We start from the raw sequence: 25106 nt of genomic DNA on the forward strand, positions 1-25106 counted from the left end.
ACCCCGGATTTGAGTGTGGGCATGGGAATGGTGTAAAACCACCCCCATGAGGGCCAGGAAGGCCCAAGCTGAACCCACCAGCCATGGAGAGGCTGTAGGACAGCCCTAGGGCACAGATAAGGCAATCTCCAGGAGATTACAGCCTTTATATGGCTGTAGGGCATGTATGGGGCAGCCCATACAGGCTGCCCAGCCCTGGGATTGTGGACAAAAGTTGTGTCCAGTCAATCAGAAGCAGGCGCATCACTTTTAGCCTGTTAGGAAAAAAAGGCAGTATTTTTTGGGATTAAATTCAGCATTTATTGCTGGATTTTCACCAGTTGTGGGACATTGCCTGTTTTTCAGCTGGCCGACTGCTCCTGAGGAGGAGTATAAATAGTGGAGGCCATAATCCCATCATTCATCTCAGTTTTCACCAAGTGCTCAAGCCAATCAAGGGCCAGTCAAGCCAAGGAGATTGCCAAGCAAAGGGGTGGACTTCTGAAGGTCAAGGGCAGGGATTTTCCCAGCCAAGAAAAGGTCAAGTTTTCTGTATTTGTTTTCAGATTTACATCATTCTAATAAAGCAAATACACCATCCGTGGTGGGGGCCCTACAGAGGGTAATTGGGACCCAATACTGTGTCCTCTCCATCTCCCCCTTCTCTCTATTTTCCTGCACATCTCCTTTCAGTTTGTGCGTTAATTCCGTCGCAAAAAGAGTGCTGATTTCTGAGTTTTGAAGTACCGATCCTTCTCCGAAGCTTCCGCATATTACAGTGGTATCAGAGCCTACTTCAAGGACAAAGATTCAGCAAAGAAAACCAGAAAATTTTTCTCGCTTATGTGGTTGGTTTTTAGACGCCGGTGGACTACCCCTTTCGGAGTGACTCCTGTCCCTCGAAGGACGGTTGGTTTTTAGCCTCCGGAAGCCTCCGGAAGTCTCCCACACACAGATAGTGGATGGTCAGATTGCGTTCCGGAAAGGAATTGCATTTTCCCGCTATGGCGAGCTTTGGCGGCGAGAGAGAACTAGAACCATGGGACCAAAGTGTACCAGGCAGCCCAGCTAGGACACCCGGCTTGAGTGTCACAGACATGTTCCAAGAGATGATGCGAGCAATTGCAAACCAGACAGCCAAGTTGGATGAGCAGAAGGCGCGGATCTTGGCTCTGGAGGAGCGTTCTCGCTCTCCAGCGTCGCGTTTTCCATCTCCTCCTCCCTCTCCTTCCGTATCCCAGATACCAGATTCTCGTCACAGGGACCCTCTCGCGGGGTCTCAGCTGCAGCCAAGCTCCTTGCTTGAGTTGCAGATCCGTGCATTGGAGATCCGACAACGAGAAGATGACGCCATGCGAAGCGTGGAACACGAGCGTTACCTCAGAGCTTTGGACGCCAGATTGACACCGGCGGCCCTCGAATCATTTTTCCGAGAAAATGAATTTCAGTAAGTATAATGGTAAACTCGATCCCACAACTCTTTATTCATGGTTACATCAATTTGAAGCTTACTTTGCCGCAGTGAGGAAAACAGATACTGACAAAGTGATCTTAGCTAGTTGGTACTTGGAAGGTGAGGCCATTCCTTGGTGGACTCAGTGGGCTCATGCCCACACCAGAGTAGGTATGGCAGCTTATGTGTGGGACGAGTTCGTCCGCGACCTTAAGCAGCGGTTTTTACCGCCCCACTACCTTGAGCGACTCGAAGACGAGTTCAGGGGAGCGCGTCAGAATGCGCAACCAGTCCTTCAGTTTGCCAATAGAATTTCGACTTATGTCTGCAATTAGGCTTATCTAATACGGACAAGAAAGGAAAGTTTTTGTATGGCTTGGACAATCCAATGGGAGGTGTGTATGTTTAGGCTAGCCACCTTTGAGGACGCACTCACGCTTGCGCAGAGTGCAGAAATGAAACACAATGGTGGCAAGCCCAAGACTTCCCAGCCGGCTTCTCCCAGGGCTAACACCTTGGAGGGCAAAAGCCAGAACCAGACGGGGTCTTCCCCAGGACATAGCCCAGGAGCCTCTGGCTCCAAGAACTCGAACAATGCGTCTAAGCTTACTCCAGACCAGAAAGCGGAGGCAGGCAAGACAGGTGGCAAGTTGAGTGCTGAGGAGCTTTCTCAGTACAAGAAGGAGGGTAGATGCTTCTTTTGTCATACAAAAGGACATACTTCTCGGGATTGTCCGAAGAAGCCTCCAAAGGCCGCCGCCGCCTCCACAGCTTCCGTGGTGAGCACAGCTCCCACACAGACCCCAACGGCTAACCCTAGTTCTTCAACCCCCGGTGCTTCAGTTGGAGCAATTATTAGCCGGGAGCTCGAAGATAAGCAGAAGGGTGCCCATGACAAGGAGTATGAGCGCAACGAATTGCTCAAGTCCTTTGGCTACATAGGTGGCCAGAGAGTCGTCGTCTTGTTTGACAGCGGCAGCACGGAGGATGTGGTCACAGAATAGGCCGCTAGGCGTGCCCGTTTCGAGCTGACTCCGGTGGACAAACAGGTTGAGGGTTTTATCACAGGTATGACAACGAGTGTCAAGTATGAAGCTCTAGGTGCTAAGTTGGTGATTCAGGGCATAGAGTTTGTGCGTGACTTTATGGTTGCCCCTCTTGTAGGAGCAGACATAATTTTGGGTATCCAGTGGTTTCACAAGTTTCTTCCTGATGTCAAGTGGGACAAGCACATGTTCCAAATCGATCGGAATGTGTCAAACACCCCGGTGACCATTAAATGTGAGCCAGGTATTCCAAACTTTCCGCTCATAAGCCACTTGCAGGCTAAGCGAGCAGTTACGAAAGGCGCACAGTGTGAGATGATTTACATCCAGACAGCCCAGACGGTGGCCAGTGCTTCCGAGAAGTACTCGGTTCTCTATGAAAAGTTCTAGCTTCGGGACAATCTCCCTCCCCAGCTCCCCCCGTCCAGACGAGAGGATCACAGGATTGATCTCCTCCCAGGCTCGGAACCCCCGAGCAAGTTTCCGTATCGCCTTTCTAAGGCAATGGAATCAGAGTTGGACCGCCAACTCCAAGAATTGTTGCAAGCTGGCTTCATCCGCCCCAGTGTGTCGCCATTTGCAGCACCGATCTTGTTTGTCAAGAAGAAAGATGGGTCTTCCCGGTTGTGTGTCGATTATCGTGCACTCAACAAGCTGACTATCAAGAGCAGATTTCCGATGCCTCGAATTGACTATATTCTCGAAAGACTGAATGGAGCAAAGGTGTTCTCAAAACTGGATTTAAAGAGTGGGTACCACCAGGTACGGATTGTAGAGGGGGACATCCCCAAGACAGCCTTCCGTACAGAACGGGCCCACTATGAATTTGTGGTCATGCCATTTGGTTTTACGAACGCCCCAGCTACATTTAATCGCAAGATGATGCATATTTTCCGGGAGTTGATTGGAGAGTGTGTGTTCATATTACTGGACGACATACTCATATTTTCAGCTACAGTTGAGCAGCATGACATTGATGTGGAGAAAGTCCTTAAGTTGGTGGAAAGCAACGAGCTCTATGTCAATGAAAAGAAGTCAAAATTTTATCTGTTCCAGGTACATTACTTGGGATATATAATTAGTGCCGAAGGCATTCGACTTGATCCGGCTAAAGTGGCCGAGATTGTTAACTGGGACGTACCTCAGACCGCTTATGACATTAGATCATTTGTGGGTATATGCCAGGCATATTCCACCCACATTGATAAGTTTTCTGATCTCTCGGCAGATCTCACCGATCTGCTAAAGGGAGTGAAAACAAGAAGGCAAAAGATTCGAATGACTCCACGAGCGTTGGAGGCATTCCAGAACCTCAAGGTGGTTTTGTCAGAAGCGCCTTGTTTAGCCCTTGCCTCGTGGGACGAACCATTTCAAGTGATCACCGATGTGAGTAACATCGCAATTGGAGGTGTATTGCAACAGAATGGTCATCCAGTAGCTTACATGTCTCGTAAGTTACTGCCCGCCGAAAAGAACTACTCAGTCTATGATCGTGAACTCCTAGCAGTTATACAGGCCTTGAAACATTGGAAACATTTCCTGTATGGCCGTGACTTCGAGGTTCGCACTGACCATCAGGCATTGCACTGGATTCAGACGATGCCAAGTGCATAGTGGAGTGATCGACAACACCGTTGGAGTCAGATATTCCAGCAGTTTGGTGGTATGATTGAGTACCTTCCAGGAAAGGCCAACCCAGTGGCTGATGCTCTGAGCAGGAAGGGACAAGTTTCTACGATTCAGACCACTAGACTTGACCTTGTTGGTACAGGACTAGAGGACATGAAGCACACGTACGCGGATTCCGTGGAATTCGGTACACAGTGGGAACAAGCATTGGATGCCACAGGACCATGCCATTTTTTGATACGCAATGGTTGGCTTTTCACAAAGGCCGACTATGTGTCATGAAGTCATTCCGGGCAGCTCTTCTCCATGATGCTCATGACGCCATTACAGGTGGTCATAGGGACATGAATTCGACTCTGGAGAAATTAGAACGGCAATACTATTGGCCAAAGATGAGGCGTGATGTGTTTACGTATGTACAACATTGTGACATTTGTCAAAAGGTGAAAGCTCCTCGTGGAAAGAAGATAGGGTTGTTACAGCCTTTGCCAATTCCTAAGGGTCCTTTCCAGGACATTTCGATGGACTTTGTCACAAATCTGCCTCCCAGTCCGAGTAAGCGTAATACGTAGTGCTTAACTATTGTTGATAGGTTTAGCAAATTTGTTATGCTTATTCTGTGTAGGGCTAATGTGACCGCCGAAGATGTTGCCCAATTATTCATTCGGCATTGGTACTCGATTGGCGGGATTCCTAGAACCATAGTGTCAGAGCGAGATGCCAAGGTTACTAGTCATTTTTGGAGGGCATTGTTTGATAATTTTGGTACTAAGTTGAATTTTTCTAGTGCATTCCATCCACAGATAGATGGCCAGACAGAGATATACAACCAGTTGGCCTTTGACGTGCTGAAGTGTTATGTCCACGATCAGCAAGGTAAGCGGGAATCGTTTTTGCCTTTAGTTCAAGCTGTTTTGAATGACTCTTTTTCTTTAGCTATTGGCAGGACTCCATATGAGGCAGCGTTTGGAAGACCTTTCCAGTCGTTGTTAACCAGGACTTCGTCTTCAGTACCGGAGGCGAACAGAGTGACGGAGTCTTACCAGGAGATCCTAGAGTCAGTAAAAGACAGATTGGCTAAAGCGCAAGAGGCCTACACTCGACAGGCCAATAAAGACCGAAGGGATATGAAGTTTTCGGAAGGGGATTGGGTGTATCTTCGGATTATGAAGCAAAGATTGAAGCAGGTGGGCAAGCGATGCCCAAAGTTGTCTTTCAAGAGCTTCGGACCTTTTTCCATTCGGAAAAAAGATTAATGAGTTGTCTATGCAGTTAAAGCTACCTCTAAGTTGGACTATGCACGATGTATTTCACGTTAGTTGGCTAAAGCCATATGTAGGTCCACCCCCTTCAGAGGTCAAAGACGAAGCGGAACCAGGTATTGTGGATGAAGCTGAAGTAATGGTTCCAATACAGATCCTTTTGCACCGTTTCAAGCATGGCTGAGGCCGAAGACTACGACAGTTCCTCATGAAGTTTCAGGACCGAGGAACTCATGAAGCGGTATGGCTCGATAAAGAATTTTTCGAAGACTATCCGGCATTATTGACGGATTATTTGGAGGCTATGCAGCTTCCGCCAAGTTAAGTAGAAGGGGATGTCACGCAAGGTTACAGCCGTACGTACGTACGGATCGATCCGTACCGCACGGATCGTACCGTACAGATCCGTACGCGTACGGATCGATCCGTACGTTTATTTTTTTTAAAAAAAAAAACCGCTTTTTGATCTTCAACGTACGAATTTGGGCTTATTTCGGAATTTCGCCTGCAGTGCTCTGTCTCGCTCTGTCTTTGCACACTGTGCACATTGCAACCAGGTAATTCTCACGCTCTCTCTCGCTCATGGCCTTGGTCCCTCATGATGCATCTCTGTCTTGTACTGTACTCTCTCTATCTCTCTCTCTCTCTCTCTCTCTCTCTCTCTCTCTCTCAACCGCGAGCGGCCAATGTACTACATGATTAATCTCGTCTCTCTCGCTCCCTCCCGAGTCCCTCTCCCTCTCTCTCTCTCTCTCTCTCTCTACACACCCAAATTCAGCTTTTTTATTCAGTACTTTTTCATTTTGTTGGGATGACAGAGGATACCCCATACATGTACTCCGATTTGTCTCATAGGCCGAGTTCGGTCTTTTGGAAGACGTTAATAAAATCTTTCTTTCTTTCTTTCTTTCTCTCTCTCTCTTTCCTCCTTTGGAGTATGCTCTAAGCTCTCCCTCTCTCTCTCTCTCTCTCTCTCTCTCTCTCTTTCTTCCTTTGGAGTATGCTCTAAGCTCTCTCTCTCTCTTTCTTTGTGTCACACAGCTTCCAGAATCCAATATGCCGAAGCCATGCAACCCCTACTGGCAGGAGCACACGAATGTCATCCGTGTTATTAATACGCCGACCCAAGTTGGTTCTGGCACGCGTAGATGGCAGTGCAAGTATTGCAACTTCGAGCTCACGAGCACAATTTCTCGTGTCATGATACACTTGACAGGTATTGGCACCACTGGCAATTGTGGTGGGTGCAAGCAGGTGCCGCAGGATATCAGAGACAAGCTCATTGTTGAGATTTTTTTCTTTTTCTGAGAAAAGATCCTTTTATTAGTTATATAAAAACGCCCGTAGGGCTACAAAAGATCTCTCCTGCTCATAAGAGAAACAGAGCAGTGAATACAGCAAGGCAGCCTGGGAGACTCTCCCTAGGTGCTGCAAAATACAAGCATCAGTACAAAGGACTGAGGGGCTAAATCATACAATAGGAGGGGGGAACAGCCAAACAGGTGGCCTGTAATGCCAACGGGGGGATCCCGTGTGTAAGGTATAGAAGGGGCCGCTGCGCCAGGTGGTGTGAAAGGCCTGGCGCCGCAAGATCGCCTCATCCGGATGCGGTCATATGCTGTCCTCGCAGGGTGTGGATCAACTCCTGCCAAATCCCTCGTACAGTCTCTGCTGGCGGTTCCAGTCTCCCCTCAAAGGCCGTGAAACACCGGGCCCTCCAGGTGAACCAGATGGTGAGGCTGCTGAGGAGCTCCCATCGTAAATCCCTCTCCTGTGTCCAGCTGGCGGACGAGAAATCCGGTGACGGAACCAGGCGAGGCTGGCCCCTAATGAATTTGATGGCCTCACTGTCCTGCTCCATCTCATAGCCCATAGCAGGCCCTGACGACGAAGTCGACCAAGCAGTGGCATCCCACGTAAACATACCCTCTGGAGAGAGGGGGGCCAGAATACGTAGCATCCGCAGCCAAATCTGCTGCGCCTGAGGGCAATCCCATAGGCAATGTCTGTGTGTCTCCATAGGGTGGTCGCATCGGACGCAGGCTACCGGAAGACCGCTGTAAACAAGCCAGGTGCCAACTGCTGAGCCCTTGTGGGCGACTAGCCACTAGAAAGTCGAGATCCTACGGGCCTGTCGACTAGCCCAGAGCCGAGCCCAAAAATCCTCTAGGAACTCCTGTGAGAGTCCCTGTAGCCGCCAGTGCCCCGCTGCAGCTGGAGATACCATCCTCCTCGGCGTCAAAATATGCCACCCCAGCCGAACAGTATACTGGAAAAAGGTGATCTCTGTGGCCTCAAGGGATGCATAAGGATCATGCCACTCGTACTCCCCAGGGTCCCACTGTAGCCGGGCCAAGGGGCGCGCTGCCATATGCGCCAATCCGGGAGCACATCTGCAGGGTCAGGGTCAATATGCCACTTCCGAGAAGCGGCGGCCACTACCCGTATCCTCTGAAGGTGCACTCTGCAACCAAAGGCGACTCCACCTCCACTCTCTGAAGTCTGCCCTCATCCTGAATCTCATAGTAGAGGCATCTGCCATCCTCAGTGCAAGCTCTGACAGCAATCAGGATCTCCAACCGTGTAAAGGCTCCCATCCACCGTGGGACCACTAGCTCGAAAGGCGTGAACCACTCCTCTGTGAGTGCCTCCTGAATATCATCCCTCATAATCAACCCCCCTCTGAAGTGACTCAGCCTCTCCACCGGGATCTCCTCTGGGAGACTGCAGAACGCTTGCCAGTCTCCAAAACTACGTGCTGGGCCTGCCGCTAAAGGTCCCCAGGCTAGACGAGGCCGAGAACCCAGCATATGACCCTGATCTGTGTGAACCGCTGGGCTCCAGATGAGCGGCTGTCTGGCCCGCTCCTCAACACAAGAAGGAGGACGCTGAGAGAGCCCCGGTCTCAGCAGCTCCCAAGCTCTCAGGATGATCAAAGCAAATCTGTCCTCCCATCCTCTACTGAGGCCTGTCCTCCTCATCTCTATGAAGATCCAGCGAATCTCTGGTGCCCAAGTGCCCCCTGCTTGGGGGAGCCCGAGCCTGCAGCAGCTGCCTGCAAGAGAAGCTCTTTCCACGGCTCTGCGCCTGGAAGCAGCCCCCGAACAATAAGCTTCCCCAATAAGGCTCTACTCTGATCGACTCGATCTATAATGCCCAAGCCTCCCTGAGCCAGCGGAAGTGTAATAACTACCCATGCAACCTTTGCCCGGCCTGGCTGACTGTCCCGCCCAGACCAAAGAAAGTTCCTGATCAGCCTCTGTACCTGGCTGATACAAGAGCTCGAAAAGATCTAGCAAGACGTAATGTACCACATGGTCGCTAACAGCACCTGATTTGCCACCACCACCCTCCCAGCCAAGGATAGTGGAGCTGTACTCCAATACAAAAGCTTCTTCCGAATGCTCAGAAGAAGCGGGGCAATCTGCTGCTCAGGTGACAAATCGAGTCCAATCTGGCATCCCAAATACCGCACTGCTGTGCCAGGAGGAATGCATCTAAAACCGGGGTCCGGGCTCCATGCCGGAGTGGGAGCGCTGTTGATCCAAAAGGCCACTGTCTTGCGCCAATTGATCAATGCTCCCGAAGCTGCACTAAAAACCTGGAGCGACTGCTCTGCCCGAAGAAGATTGGCCTCTTGGCCATGCAAAAATAAGCCCGTGTCGTCAGCAAACTCAGCATCGAGCAGGTCCTCCCCCCGGACTGGGAGCTGGAGTCCTCTCAAACCAACCTCCTCTGCCGTCAAATACATGCTCATAGCCTCCGCAAAGAAGAGAAAAAGAAAAGGGGCGAGGGGACACCCTTGACGGACTGATCTGGTCAGCTCAAAACTCGGCCCCCGTCCTCCTGCTCATTGCTGAGAATTCATTAAGAGCAAAAGGTTCAAAGAAGGTAAGAGGCAGCCAGCACACTCAAGATGCACTTCATGATGCGCTTGTGGGGGAGATGGGTGATTCTTCCACACAGGATAGCCAGAGCTGCATTGCTTCATCCCTTCTACAAGAAGCCAGAGCTGTTTAGTGAGAGCACTTTGCTCACGCAGAAAGACCAGTACATCAACATAATGTACGACGAGGATGAGCAACTTGAGGTTGATACAGAGATGGTGAGTTTTATGAACAATCTAGGACCATCCTTTGCTAGAGCGGTGGTTTTGAGAGAGGAGGCGACGGAATTTCCTCTCAAGTGGTGGTAGAGCTATGGAAGACAAGGTCTTCCAAAGCTGACTCATCTTGCTCTCCGAATCCTCTCGCAGGTACTCTTGACTCTTTCACAATTGCATCCATCTTTAAAGTTTAATTCATTAAGGGTTTTGACTCCAAAATCGTATCGTGATTCGTGATCGTAGGATTGTTCTGCTGGTGCTTGTGAGTGCAATTGGAGCGCCTACTCCTTGGTTCACACGAAGATCCGCAATCAACTTAGTACCGCTCAGCTAGAGCGATTAGTGTATTGCCGAGCTAACATGAAGCTCGTGCGAGATTATCATGCTTTGGGGACACCCAAGCAGGTATATTTAACTGTCGTACGTCTTTTGACACATTTCAATATAATTAAGTCATTTCTTGTGGTTCTGACTTGTCGGATTTTGCTTTTCCACAAGCAGATCCGACCCGTGTGAAGATGGTGCCAACCTCTACTGAGGACGACGTGGAGCAGCGTGTCAGAGACGAGCAGGCAGATATTATACGACTCCTTCATAGAGAGTTGGAGAGCATCGATCGCCGTGTCACAAGGTCACGCGCACGGGCTTTGGCGATACCTTTGCGTGAGGAGGCTGCAGATTCAGAGAGCGCTAGATGGAGGAGCATTCGTCGGGGGAAGCTGCCTGTTCGTACGCAGCGGACTCGGGCGAATGAGGCTGTCACTCTCATTCATACTCAGAGTGAGCCAGGAGATGATGATGTAGCACATGGATCTCATGATACATCTTTCACATCATCACATGTGCCCGTGATGGCAGAGCCTGAGTATGACGACGAGGGCAATGTCCTGACAGATGGGGACTTGCTCTCTTCTGGTGCATCATCATCATCATCATCTGATGAGGAGTTTTGACTCTTAGATCACGTTTCATTGTGGAGTCTAGACTCTGGACTAGCCCTTATGGGCCTTTTGAGGACATTTCTATGATGTAGTGTTGCAGCTTGCTATGTAGTATGTGCATTGTATTCAGTTTGTTTTGATGCATTTGCAGCCTTTTAACATGGATGAGAGTCGAGACTTTTGTTGTGTAAACACTAATTCATCAGTTTATATAGAGCTAAGAGTGGTGATTGGTGATTGAAGATTGATCTCTGATTGAAAACGGGTTTTGGTATCTGATGTTTGATTTCTGAAGTAACAAGTTTTACAACGTGCGGCAAGGGTTTTGTGATTACTAATCAAATGCGTATTAGCAAAGACCTTATTAGATTGTCTTGTAGGTCTCTCTCACAATTTAAAATGTATTTGGATCTTTTTATGTTTATTTTGATATGAAATGCCATATAGATTGATATTTTTTACAATGGTACGTATTTTTACGTACACAAAAATTTGATCTGTACGGAACAACGTACAAATACGTATCGTACATTACGTACACATCAACTATGATGTCACGTGCATCCCGCACTTGGATGCCATGTAGACATTTCTGTACAGAAGGTGCAGGACCTGGGATGGTGAACTGGTCCCATGTGAGCCCAGTCTGGGACGAGTCAGCCAGGGATCCATCTCAGTCGTCCGAGGTCAGATGTGCATTGTCCTGCACATGAGTCCGAGGTCAGGTGTGCACTGTCCTGCACATGAAACAGTGCCAGTCCGCGCTGTGAGTCTCCCTCTAGAATGATGTCAGTGGTTCTATGTATCTGGTATGGTACCGGATGCTTGATCACTGAGTAGATTATGTTTAGGACAAGGGGCTAGTCCATAGGGCTACCCCGGATCTGAGTGTGGGCATGGGAATGGTGTAAAACCACCCCCATGAGGCCAGGAAGGCCCAGGCTGAACCCACCAGCCATGGAGGGGCTGTAGGACAGCCCTAGGGCACAGATAAGGCAATCTCCAGGAGATTACAGCCTTTATATGGCTGTAGGGCATGTATGGGGCAGCCCATACAGGCTGCCCAGCCCTGGGATTGTGGACAAAAGTTGTGTCCAGTCAATCAGAAGCAGGCGCATCACTTTCAGCCTGTTAGGAAAAAAAGGCAGTATTTTTTGGGATTAAATTCAGCATTTACTGCTGAATTTTCACCAGTCGTGGGACATTGCCTGTTTTTCAGCTGGCCGATTGCTCCTGAGGAGGAGTATAAATAGTGGAGGCCATAATCCCATCATTCATCTCAGTTTTCACCAAGTGCTCAAGCCAATCAAGGGCCAGTCAAGCCAAGGAAATTGCCAAGCAAAGGGGTGGACTTCTGAAGGTCAAGGGTAGGGATTTTCCCAGCCAAGAAAAGGTCAAGTTTTCTGTATTTGTTTTCAGATTTACATCATTCTAATAAAGCAAATACACCATCCGTGGTGGGGGCCCTATTGAGGGTAATTGGGACCCAATACTGTGTCCTCTCCATCTCCCCCTTCTCTCTCTATTTTTCTGCACATCTCCTTTCAGTTTGTGCGTTAATTCCGTCGCAAAAACAGTGCTGATTTTTTAGTTTTGAAGTACCGATCCTTCTCCGAAGCTTCCGCATATTACACTACTTCAGACCATATAAAGCCTTCTTCAGCCGGTACACCTGATCCTATTTGCCTGGAAGAACAAATCCCGCCGGCTGATCAACATAAACCTCCTGTGTAAGCTCTCCATTCAAGAAAGCCGACTTGACGTCCATCTGGAATACGAGCCATCTATGATGTCCTGCAAGAGCAAGAACGGTGCGAATGGTAGTCATCCGAGCCGTCGGAGCGAAGGTCTCATCGAAGTCGACTCCAGGGCGCTGAGCATAACCCTTGGCAAAACCAATCTCGCCTTGTGCTTGTCCAAGCTGCCATCAGCTCGGAACTTCGATTTGAAGATCCAGCGCACACCAATCACCTTACGCTGCAGTGGCCTAGGCACCAAAATCCAAGTGCCATTCCGTTCAATAGCATCCAGCTCTGCCTGCATAGCACGACGCCAAGGCTCATGTGAAAGAGCCTCGTCCACAGAAGTGGGATCAGAAGGACCATGAATGATAGAGGACATAGGAGCATAGTTAATAAACATGTTGCCCTCATGAATTTGTTTCCCTGAAACTCTGGAAGATCGCCTGAGAGAACCAAGCGGAGGAGCAGAAGGAAGCTCACGTAACCCAGAATCACGAATTGTTTGATAGTACCTTCTAGGCACAGATCTGCTCAAACTCGCTGGAGGAGGAGTAGAGTCATCATCATCTGACTGAGAATCCACAGCTGGAGGTGTAACAGAAGCAGAGGGAGGAGGAGGCGGAGGCGGAGGCGGAGGCGGAGACAGAGGAAGAAGAAGCTCACCACCCTCCCTTTGAAGATGTAGGAGTCTCGTCGAACACCACATCACGGCTCACAACAACTTTGCTGGCCTGAGGATCATAAAGACGATATGCCTTGGACACAGTGCTGTATCTGAGAAAAGTCATGCGCTGAGACTTTTAGTCCAACTTGGAGCGATGCTCCTTTGGCACATGAACATGCGCGAACAACCAAATATTCGGAAATGAACGACGGAGGGCTTCTCACCATGGAAAGCCTCACATGGAGTTTTATCTGGAAGAGCAGCAGTAGGAGACCTGTTCTGAATGTAGATAGCAGTAGACGCTGCCTTTGCCCAGAAATGTCGAGGTAATGAAGAATGCTAAAGCATAGCACGGGCCATCTCCATAATGGTCCTATTCTTCCTCACTGCAACTCCATTCTATGATGGAGTATATGCTGTAGTAAGCTGTCTCCGAATGCCATGGGTCTTGCAATATGGCTGAAATTCCTGGGATGTAAACTCACCCCCTCTGTCGGTCCTAAGAGCCTTGACCGAGGAAACGGTCTCTTTTTCCACCTCAACTCTCCAATCACAAAAGTGCTGAAAAGCCTCATCCTTGGTCTTCAGAAAGAAAACCCAAGTATATCTGGAGAAGTCATCCACCATCACGAGCATGTACGCCTTACACAAAGACGCGGTACTCATAGGACCACATAAGTCTGCATGAACAAGAGCAAGTGATGTCGAAGATCTGTGTGTCACCTCCTTCGAAAAGGCGGCTCGGTGTTGCTTCCCTTGTAAACAAGAGGAGCAAGTAGAAGATTGAGCCTTGATGGTCGGTAAACCCTCAACCAACCCATCCTTTGAAGCTCGCTGTAGAAGCTGATAGCTCAAATGGCCAAACCGAGCATGCCAAAGAGTAGAAGAAGAACCGGAAGAAAGCAGAGCGATCAACTTGTACAGACCACTATCTTGGACTCCCTGAGCCAAGATGCTACTAGTCTCCTTATCACGAATGGTAATCTCATAACGAGAGAAGATTACCTCCGCACCCTGAGCTGTAAGAGCACTCACTGACAAAAGGTTAAATGCCAAATTTGGAATGTACAGAACGTGAGAGAAGTACCTCTTGTCCTCGGAAGAGCGGAAGATGGGGATGGTGCCATGTCCATGCACTGGCACGAAAGAAGAATCACCCAAAGTGATCTCGCTTGACCTGGCAGTGAAGTCCTTGAACCAATCTCGATGGGTTGCCATGTGAGCAGTAGCACCGCTATCCACAATCCACGACCGCAACTGAGAAGTCACAAGAGCAAGTATACGACGAGTACATTCTAAAAGAAAAATACCATCATCCTTCTTGGTTTGAGACACCGCTGTAGAGGAAAAGTTCTTTGCTTCTTCATCTCGCTTCTTCTTGTGACATTGGGGCAATTTATGACCCTTCTTGCTACAATAATGACACTCAATGTCCTTGTTTTTAGAAGATTTGCTTTTGTCTTTATCCTTGTCGTTATCCTTGGAGTTCTTGTCAGAATCCCCTTTCCCTTTCTTTTGTTGATTCTTCCCTTTATCGCGCACAGCCAGAGCTCCATCAGAACCACCAGAGGTGCCAGTCCGCTCCTCAAAGCGAGACGCAATCTGCAGAATGGAGGGGAGAACTTCCTCCCAAGTAACTGGAACAGGACGAGGAGAAGAAACAAGAGACTAAAAATAAGCATCAAACCTCTCTGGAAGCTTGGAGAGAAGCCGAATAGCCATATCCTTTGTAGAGCTATCCTTGCCACAAACAACAAGCTCGTCCTGGAGATCTTTCATCTTCGAGATGAAAGCAGATAAAGATGGAAAGGCAAAAACCGATAAGTGCATAAGCTGCTTTTCCAACGCCAAAATCCGACCCGGAGACTTAATCTCGTAGAGATCTGCAAATGCCTTCCAAACTTCATGTGCAGCATCTGCTGTACGCACATGAGAGAGAACAGAATCTTGACAATTCAACATGAGAAAGGAGAAAACACGAAGATCATTCGCGTTCCAAATATTAATCTGTGCCTGAGTCACACCACCGGAAGCAAGGGTGGGAGGGGTAGCATTGGCAGGTGTAACAAGCCAATCCCAAAGATCCACGCCATGCAAGGCTGATTTCATCTTCACCTTCCACAAGGTGTAGTTGGAACCATCCAACTTTGCAGACTCAGAGAACATATGAAGTGTAGTCGGGGTAGCCATCACAAAAGCTTGGGCTCAATCTCAGAAATATGCACAATCTCAGAAGGAGTGTCCACCACCACAGGTACCAAGGTTGCCACCAAAGCCCAAACCACCACAATACCCCCTCTGCAAAAGGGAATGTCCACCGGAGAGGAAAATGCAGCCAAAGAGGGGCTGCTGTCGTGAAAAAACAGGCTGCCTAGGTCCAAACTCCAAGTAGAAGTAAAATGCTGATGAGAAATTACCTTTTGTCTGTAAGCGATGAAGCTAAAGTGAAGGGAAAGCAATCAGCAGCAGCTGTCCAGAAAACGTAGCAACCAGAGGGCTGCAAATCTGAGAAAAACGCAGAGGTAAAGGGGCTGTAGATAGGGCTGAATCTGGGGCAGCAGAGGGAATCGCTGAACCGGGAGCGATGATATTATGAAAGAGTGCACAGAGAGGAAGCAAATAAGCACTAGAGTGTGTTGAGTAGAGAGTGCAAGAGAGAGAGAGATATGGAGCAACTATGCTGAGTATACTGAAGTGATACAGTCCCAAGCAAGAGACCAGAAGTAGTCTCATAAGTGAGGGAGCAAAAGATATACTAGGCAAGATACAAAAGTGAGAGGCCAGCCCACCTATTTATACGTGGGAAGAGCTGGCCGACTCGAAATGCTATAATTGGTCGACTGGGCATAATAAAGCTGGCCGACTGGAAAAATGCATCCAGGCTGGGAAAAATCCCAGAAAAATATGTAAATAAGGGGTGGCCAGCCCACAATCAAGGGCCATGCAAAAAGGACCAAACGGACACCAAACATGGGTAGAGACTGGGGATGAATGTGCTAACAGTTACTCCTCTCAATAGAGGCCATCTCTGCTTCCATGGCTTGCTGCCAATGTGGCTGTGAAAGAGCCTCCTCTGGACTTCGAGGCTCATCAATCTCGTGGAGAGAACTCATGAGAGCATAATTCACTGTGTGATCATTGATGAGATGTTTGAGACCAGAATCTCTAAAGAGTTGTTGATTCCACCAAGGTAGGGCAGCCTTCCTCTCAAAGCGTGAAGAAGAAGATTCAGCTGCAGTAGAGGACTCATCCGATGCTACTGGAAGTGGTAATGAGGTAAGCACTGGTGAGGGTAATCTCGGAGTCAAAGCAGGACTCGTAGAGAGACTGGGAGTTGCGGAAGCTGATGCAATGGGAACGGGTGACTGTAAAGGAGCAGTTTGCAGTAGGGGGAGGAGGAGGATCTTGAAGAGGTAAAAGATCACTAGCATTTGCCGGGAATGGATCATCCAGAAAGTCGGAAGATGCATTAGTTGGAGAGGAATCAATGCCAAACAAGCTCTCATCAAACCGAGCATCACGGGAAATGATGATGTCATCAACCTCCGGATCCCAGAAGCAGTACCCTTTGGATCTCAGACTGTAGCGTGTGAAGATTATCCTCTTTGACTTTGGGGCGAGTGTGGTCCTTTTCTTATCTGGGACATGCACATAGCAGCACAACTGAAAACACAAAGATGAGAAAGAGACGGCTTGTGGCCTGTAAAAGCCTCCTCCGGAGTCATCCCCTCAACCGCTCTCTCATAATGAGATAAACTGAGGTAGCCACATCTTCACCCCAGAAAGCAGGAGGGAGACCTGCATGATGCAACAAAGCACGAGCCATCTCTTTGACGGTCTGGTTCTTTCGTTCCACAACTCCATTCTGTTGAGGAGTGTAAGGAACAATACGCCACCATTATCAGTCCGAAGGAATGAAACTCTACCCCCAGACTGATTTTCCACCATTGAGATCCAAGTCTTGAAACTGGCAAAAGCATTTGACTTGCGAGCCAGAAAACATACCCAGACTTTGTGAGTGAAATCATCCACAAGAAGAAGAAAATATCGAGCCCCGCCAAGAGACAACCTCCATAGGCCTTGCAAGATCTGCATGTATAAGCTCCAGTCTTCGGGTTGCTCGATGAGTGGCCTCCTCTGGAAATACATCTCGATGATGCTTGCCCATCATGCAGGATGAGCAGATGTGTGAGAGAGACCTGAGTTGAGGTAGTCCGTTGACAACCTGCTTAGAATGGAACTTCTGTAAGGCAGCAATGGGTACATGACCAAAGCGAGAATGCCACAAAGAAGTATCTGCCTTAGAAACCAAAGCCAACACGGGTGAGAAAAGAATATGGGAATCAGTGTGAGGGATATGGGAAGAAAAATTAGTGGTCTTGTAGAGATCCCCATCATGGACTCCATTGGCAACAACCGAGAGAGTCTTCCTATCGATTACTTCGATGATCTCATCATCAAAGTACACACCAGGTCTCTTCCGAGAAGCTTTGTATACTGAAAACAGATTTTTGGAAATTCGTGGTACATGCAGAACATCATGTAAGGTGGGAGAGGAACCCAAAGAAACATTACCAACAACGGTGAAAGGAAGCGAAGAGTTGTCATTGATACGAACTGAAGAAGAGACTGGTAGTCCTCCACGATATGGGCCTGATTGGTCATGTGGACAGAAGCACTGTCACGTGCACACCCATCAGGTGTACAAGTGGCATGGCATCATCAAGCGTTAATCAGGATATTTATTCAGGCATTTATCAGTATGAGCATCATATGGGGGTGTTTCATCACCAACATCAGCACTTTAGTCAACATGAGCATTGTAAGGCATCTAGTTGCACCAGCCGACAGCCTTTATGACCAGCCGACCAGCATTTATGGCATTATTGCCAGTCGTGAGCATTCAGCAAGGCTGGTCGACCAGCACCATGCACACACATAAATAGAAGTGCATACCATTGAGTCCAGATCATCAGCGTTTTCAGTCCATCATTGCATCCCAGTTCAACGCATAGATCATCCAGTTCAGTTCAGCAAACGCATCCATCTCCTCAGCGTTTCCTTCTCAGGCAACAAGGAGAGCATCTGTGTTTCATCATCAGATCAGCATCACATCAGTCCCAAGCCATCCCTTCAGCGTTTCCTTCCCAGGAGACAAGGGAAAGTCAATGGGACAGCATTTCATTCAGTATATCAGCATATTCAGCATATAGTCAGCATATTCAGCATATAAGTTATCATTCCTATCTCCTACATAGAGGGAAGCCGGCATCGAAGGGTGGACCTCAGCATTGGAGCAAGGAACAGTCCTCAGCATCAGCATTCAGCCTATTCCTCTCATCCTGAGAAGGATCTCCATCTAGGACAGCATTATAGATCTATTTAGATCTCATTGTAACCCATTCATCTAATATAGCTGCATTGGATTGCATTGACACTATTTGTCTTTTCTCAAGCATCATTAAGTGCAGTTTACTTAGCCTAAGGTTGTGTTTACGACGGTCAAATCCCTCACATCACATTGGTATCAGAGCGTTATAGGGTAACCAGCCTTAGATCATTTTCATTCCATCAGTTATTCAGACATCATGTTAATCGCTTCCGCACAGTTAAACCCAGTTCTCAAAATCTTGCAGGCCATCCTTTGGGATTTCCCCTTAGGCATGCATTAGTAATCCATCCATCCGCATTCTTGCACAGCATATAGGGTTGCACATGGATTGCATAGCAGTCAGTCTTGCATCTACAAGGCGCATACATGTTTGCCCATGAATTCTCTGGGGAAGAATGACATCCACCATCAAAGGAGTACATAAGTTTTGGGCTTCAACTGGCAACAATAGGGGGTTCTCTTCCACAGAAGAAGACGAAAGTTGGCTCCAACATCGCCTCGAGGTTCAGAGCTTGAGGAATGACGGAGATGGTAGGTGAAAGGTTTCCACAGACAGGTCAAGGGTGACTCAGGTATTTCCAAGCAGTTTTAGCAGCATTTGCCATTCAGTTCCCGCAGTAGATAAGTCTTTGGCTCAAAGAATTTCACTCCTACAGACGATCTCAGTCCCGGCAGAAGAAGTCAGAAAGGGGTAGTGGTTCGGTGGAGAAGGATCACCAGAGGAGTCGAAAGGTTGCCAGGTATACCACCTAGCAACAGTTTAGCAGAGGGGAATGTCACGTGCACACCCATCAGGTGTACAAGTGGCATGGCATCATCAAGCATTAATCAGGATATTGATTCAGGCATATATCAATATGAGCATCATATGGGGGTGTTGCATCACCAACATCAACACTTTAGTCATCATGAGCATTGTAAGGCATCTAGTTGCACCAGCCGACAGCCTTTATGACTAGCCGACCAGCATTTATGGCATTATTGCTAGTCGTGAGCATTCAGCAAGGCTGGCCGACGAGCACCATGCACACATATAAATAGAAGCGCATACCATTGAGTCCAGATCATTAGTGTTTTCAGTCGATCATCGCATCCCAGTTCAACGCATAGATTATCCAGTTCAGTTCAGCAAACGCATCCATCTCCTCAGCATTTCCTTCTCAGGCAACAAGGAGAGCATCTGCGTTTCATCATCAGATCAGCATCACATCAGTCCCAAGCCATCCCTTCAGCGTTTCCTTCCCAGGAGACACGGGAAAGTTAGTGGGACAGCAGTTCATTCAGTATATCAGCATATTCAGCATATAGGCAGCATATTCAGCATATAAGTCATCATTCTATCTCCTACATAGATCATTCCTATCTCCTACATAGAGGGAAGCCGGCATCGAAGGGTGGACCTCAGCATTGGAGCAAGGAACAGTTCTCAGCTTCAGCATTCAGCCTATTCCTCTCATCTCGAGAAGGATTTCCATCTAGGACAACATTATAGATCTATTTAGATCTCATTGTAACCCATTCATCTAATATAGCTGCATTGGATTGCATTGACACTATTTGTCTTTTCTCAAGCATCATTAAGTGCAGTTTAGTTAGCCTAAGGTTGTGTTTACGACGGTCAAGTCCCTCACATGTCACAAGCACCACTATCACCAACCTATTCCACCGCTTCAGGTGTAACACTAACCTCTTCAGGAGAAGTCATATCTGTGATCACGAGGACTGAGTCCTTTGAAGAAGTGGATGGATTTGTGATTGCCATGTATGCAACCTTGGCAGATCCCTCCTCTTAAACTTTGCCTTGGGGCTGAAAAAAAATCGGCAAGTCCTGTAACACACGGAAGCTCTGGGAGTCTTCTTTCAGCCCTAAACACTCCTGGAAACATGCTGATGCAAAACGCAGATATGAAGAGAGAGTAGAGAGAGAGAGATGTGCTGGAAATTCAGTATATTTCATATGGTACAAAAAGGGTACTGCGGACCGGACTGGGAGAGCCAAGCAATTGCCAAGTCACATGCATGGCTCGGCCACTCAATTTGCCCATAAGTTGGGCTACAGGATCCCAAATCTGCCCAACATATGGTTTTAGCCAAGAAACATGGAAAACATCATGCATTGTCCAACTGTTAGGCAACTTTAACTTCATGGAGACATCACTTATCTTTTTTAACTATAGGAAAAGGTCCAAAACTACGAAAAGAAAGCCTGGGACAAAGTTTACCCACTTGTTTCAATCTCTGTTTCGTGATATGCAAATAGACCCTATCCCCTTCCTTGAAGTGGATATCTCGTCTAGACTTATTTGCTTGTTTGCGAACTGAATAATGGCCAAGCTCAAAATTGAGGGGGCCAAACTGGGTTGAGTACCAAACTCTACGAAATCGACATGCGGATTGGTCATGCTATCCAAGTCTTTTCCAGAGATTTTGAGAATGGTAGACTCCTGAATGGTTTGGATGCGGGTCTGTCTATTAAGAGCATCGACCACTGGGTAATGCTTACCAAGGATTTACTTGTTCAGTCCTCCAAGCTGGTGGAAGAGCTGACTCCATCTGGTTTGCCGATCACTCCACTGGGCACTTGGCATCGTTGGGAGCCACTTAAGTGCTTGGTGGTCTGTGTGGTGACTGTGAAAACTCATCCATAAGGAACAGGTTTCAAATAATTGAGTACTGACTGCTGTTCTAGCTTGTCTTTGAAAGTCCTGGAAAGACAAGAAGGAAACTTGCTAGAAGGTTCTGCCCCAGGGACCAAATCGATATGATGATCCTTAGGACGAGAGGGTGGGATACTGGGTGGGAGATATCCTTAAGCAAAATGTCTGAATGAGAAAGGAGATATGCTAACTTAGGGACTGAAGAAGAAGATGAGACGGCTGTTATCGATGAGATAGAAGTTGTCTGAGCATAAATCAATGCTTCTTCCGCTCCCTTGCGGCTCGTTGGGCCTGGAGATGAGAAACCATAGGAATGCCAGGAATGCTCCTATCTCCATGAATTATAACATCAGACAAGCTCAGGAAAACCTTTAGAGATAATAAAGGTGTCCTGTCTCCAATTGGGAATAGGTTCATACTGACGATAAGATCATGTCACACCCCAAAAGAGGAGAGACAATGAAATCTCGTTGGAATGAGGCCTTTTGAACCTGAAAAGAAAACTGCTGTGCCCGTTGAGATATGGCCTGCTCAAATAACCCTAACTGTTGCGCTAAAGCTATAACCTTACCGGAAAACTGAAGCATGGGTGACCCATTTTGTCTGAGTCCATAGAACTTATCTGTCAGGTTCATAGTTGATACCGTACGAAAATACGATACCGTACGATACGATACGATACCGTACGATACGATGCCGTACGGGAATTTTTGGTACGATATGAAATTTTCGGATACCGTACGATAAAATACGGTTTTTATTTTTTACACTTACAACCTATGGAGCTTCAAGCTTGAATGTGAGGGAAGGTTGGGAGGGGAGTCTACAGTGCTTGAGGAACCAGAACATGGATATGTGTCTCTCCCAGCTGGATCTCCCGATTGTCTCCAAAAAAGAACCTAGATGGGTAATGCAATACCAAAGATCTCCCAGTGTAGCGTTTATGACTAAAGGACTGTCCTTGCACAAATACGAGCAGTGCATCTAGGGTGATAGGTTTAGGGACTCCACTCTAGATCAAAATGGCCATGTCCAAATCTTCTCCCTCGTACATAACTTGAGAATCTAACTGTCTAGCCTACCTATAGGAGGGATCTCCAAGTGATGTAGCAAGATTCTCTCATCCTACCAATCAAGTGTACACTACCAGTCTACCTCGCCAGATTTTTTAGGTCTCTCAACAACCCCATATGGAATACGGAGTGGACACGAAAGTTGCGAAGTATTGCGAGCATTTGGGATCTTCCTTAAGCAGGGTTTCTATATTTTTTTTAAGTATTTGGAATTTCTTTTTTCAAGGAAAAAAATTTCTTGGGAAAAAAACAAAAACTCGTACCGTATGATATCGTACCGTACGAACCATATGGTACGAACCCATTCGTACCGGTACGAAAAACAACTATGGCTAGGTTAGCAATATATTGGGGAGGGAGAAATTTGGTCTTTAGGTCATGGACAAATGTATCCCAGCTAAAAGCTGTGACACTTGTGGTCTGGTCTGTATGAAGACTAGACCAATGCTGCCACCAAGTGACTGCCTCACTCGTAAGGTGGGGAGCCGCTATGTGGACTCTATCTTGAGGATCTGTAATCCTAGCTAAAGGAAAATGAGCAGTAAATTGATGAATGAATTGATTAACTGCCAAATGATCACACTTACCATACTTACAAAAATTTGGTTGAGTTTGAACGACGGTAGTTGATGTCGCGGGCTGGTGGCACCTATGACTGGGGAAACTGAAGAGAGGTGTTGATACCTCGGATGTATGGCCTGCCGGAACGCAATCTGACCATCCAAGGATGCGCTCATGCTAGGATGCAGTGAGTGTGGACAATTTGAATCTGATACCAATGTAACATGCATTGGAAGTATTCGTAATTAGGGATCCTGTCACACAAGTCTCACACCGCCTTCTGTATCCTGAGTTTCGCGAGTTTAGCAATCCACTTTTATGACTTCAAACTTTAAGAGATTTAGAGAGAGAGAAACTGTACACCGTATGGGGACCCGAATTACCCACTGAAGGCCCCCCTATCCCGTTACCAAAATAGTATTTGCTTTATTACTTTGAAGAGAAATGACTTGGGACTAATGATAAGCCAAACACAAGATCTTGGAGGACCAAGAGTCGGGCTGAACTGTACATGGCTGTAGAAGCACCAATGATGACCAATCTCGAGCCTATGCACTCTTCCCAATGGAATGAGGGAAGGTTGCAAATCTGAGGCTGAGGTATGGACTGTTTGGGACTGTTCTAGGCTATGTATGAATGCTGAAAATGACATACGTGTTACCTTCACCAAAGGGGCTGTAGCAAAGGCATCCAGATGCTATGCAATGCTGAAAATTGCTTCAGGGCTGAAAATGCAAGGCTGAGAATGCTCTGATGTTGGCTGGCTTTTGAATGGGCTGAAAACGCAAGGATGAAGATGACATGATGCTGGCCGGCTTCTGTATATACTGCGTTTTGCTGTTGGGTGGCTGATGATGCAAGCGATGATGCTCCAGGGGCTGAGGACTGCAACGCTTGGCGTAAGTGTCATAGCCCTGTGAAAATGGAACAGCACAAGTGTGGGCATGGTGGTTGCTGAGTCAAAATATTGAATGATTCACATGTGGGTGCCCGGACAGAGATAATGATGTGTGGACATCCCTAGGTGTGAAGGGGGGAACTAGAACATTAAAATTTTAATGTTTTATTGAAGGTTGCCCCTAGGCCTTAGTGGCCCCTAGGGGAACTTTAATATTTATTAAAGTTGGGGCCCTAGGACAAGTATGGGGAGGGGGCAACTCCACTTTTGGAGTGCATGCCTCTCTCACTTCTTTCTCTCTCTTCTTTTTGGAAAAGCGTGTAGCATACGTGCTTGTGGGAAGCGTGGAGAGCAAGAGGGAACAAGTCGACTGCTGAATACTGTGCTCCTGCTGTTTTTCTGTGCAAATCCAGCCGTACAGTCCACGTGTGCAGCCCGTACAGCCCTGTACGATTGCAAGTACAGTACGGTTGCTGCAGTTTTCTCTGTTGGTGCAGGCAGCGCTGACATGCTGAGCAGGCACAGGAGCTGTGGGTTCTGATAGAAGCCGTACAGCAGGTACAATCGTACGACTGCTGTCAGGTGGCTGTACTGCAGGTACAGAACTGTACAGCAGGTACAGTCGGGTACAGCAGGAGCAGGAGCAGGCGCACTGGTACCCTCAGGCGACAGCAGAACTGTCCGTACAGTTTTGTATGGACAGATTCTGACACATGTGCAGAGGCAGTACGGACTGGTACAGTGCAGCTTCTATGGTCTGAACAGTCAGGTACAACTCTGAGGTGGATGCAGAGAGGAATGTAGAGACAGGTACACCCACACGTGTGAAGCAAAGTTGTTGAAACAAGTGTGCAAGTACAGATTGGTACCACTATTTCCTCCGGTGCAGATCCACGAGCTGATTTTGGTAAGCTCTGAATTTGTTCATCTCTCTCTCTTTCTATTGCTTTATGTCTGTTGCAGATTTGAGCTATCTGGCCCCTTGTGAGAGGAGGGGTATGGCAGATTGAAAAAGATGGAGATAGAGATTGAACAGTGAATGTATGTTTGTGCTGAGATGTTGAATCACGTGTATGAGATATGCCAGATGTATGCTCATGGCTGCCCTGCTAAATGGTCTTGGCTGATCAGAGGGAGGCACAGAGTGTTGCTTTGAGACACAGATCTGTGTGCGTGAATCCTCTGTGCTAAGAGGTATTGTGGGCTGTCAGATTGGACATACAGGTGTATTCTCTGGCTAGTTTTTGGTGTACTCAGCCTTACATATTTTTGAAATTGAATAAAGAAATACCGCAAGGGGCGCCAAGCTTTGGGCCAACGGGTGTCGTTTGTTGGGGCACTCTTGCTCCAATCTATTTTGTTTTTATATCTAGACTACAAGTGGACGGGTGACTGCTAGTCTACCGCACTTTGGTTTCTACCAGAGGCCGGTTTCAAGTCCCGTGGTAGACTAGCAGTCACCCGTCCACTTGTAGTCTAGATATGAAAACAAAATAGATTGGAGCTAGAGTGCCCCAAATCTGAAAATCAAACGACACCTGTTGGCCCCAAAGCTTGGCGCCCCTTGCGGTATTTCTTTATTCAATTTCAAAAATATGTAAGGCTGAGTACACCAAAAACCAGCCAAGAGAATACACCTGTATGTCCAATCTGACAGCCCACAATACCTCGTAGGACAGAGGATTCACGCACACAGATCTGTGT

The 25106-nt window shown here is 47.7% G+C and overlaps 2 protein-coding genes across 3 annotated transcripts in view; both read left to right on the top strand.

The window, feature by feature from the left end:
• LOC147631655 (uncharacterized) overlaps positions 1-25106 on the top strand; it is a 98311-nt gene that overhangs the window by 30691 nt on the left and 42514 nt on the right. The gene's annotated exons all lie outside the window — the stretch shown is intronic.
• Positions 9717-10657, top strand: LOC147631656 (uncharacterized). The gene is made up of 2 exons (XM_086807863.1): positions 9717-9879; positions 9976-10657. The coding sequence occupies exon 2, from the start codon at positions 9993-9995 to the stop codon at positions 10425-10427; it is 435 nt and encodes a 144-aa protein (XP_086663989.1). The 5' UTR covers positions 9717-9879; positions 9976-9992; the 3' UTR covers positions 10428-10657.

Source organism: Cibotium barometz, chromosome 14 (genome assembly GCF_041138505.1).
Source record: "Cibotium barometz isolate CiBa-2024 chromosome 14, ASM4113850v1, whole genome shotgun sequence".
Classification (NCBI taxonomy): domain Eukaryota; kingdom Viridiplantae; phylum Streptophyta; class Polypodiopsida; order Cyatheales; family Cibotiaceae; genus Cibotium; species Cibotium barometz.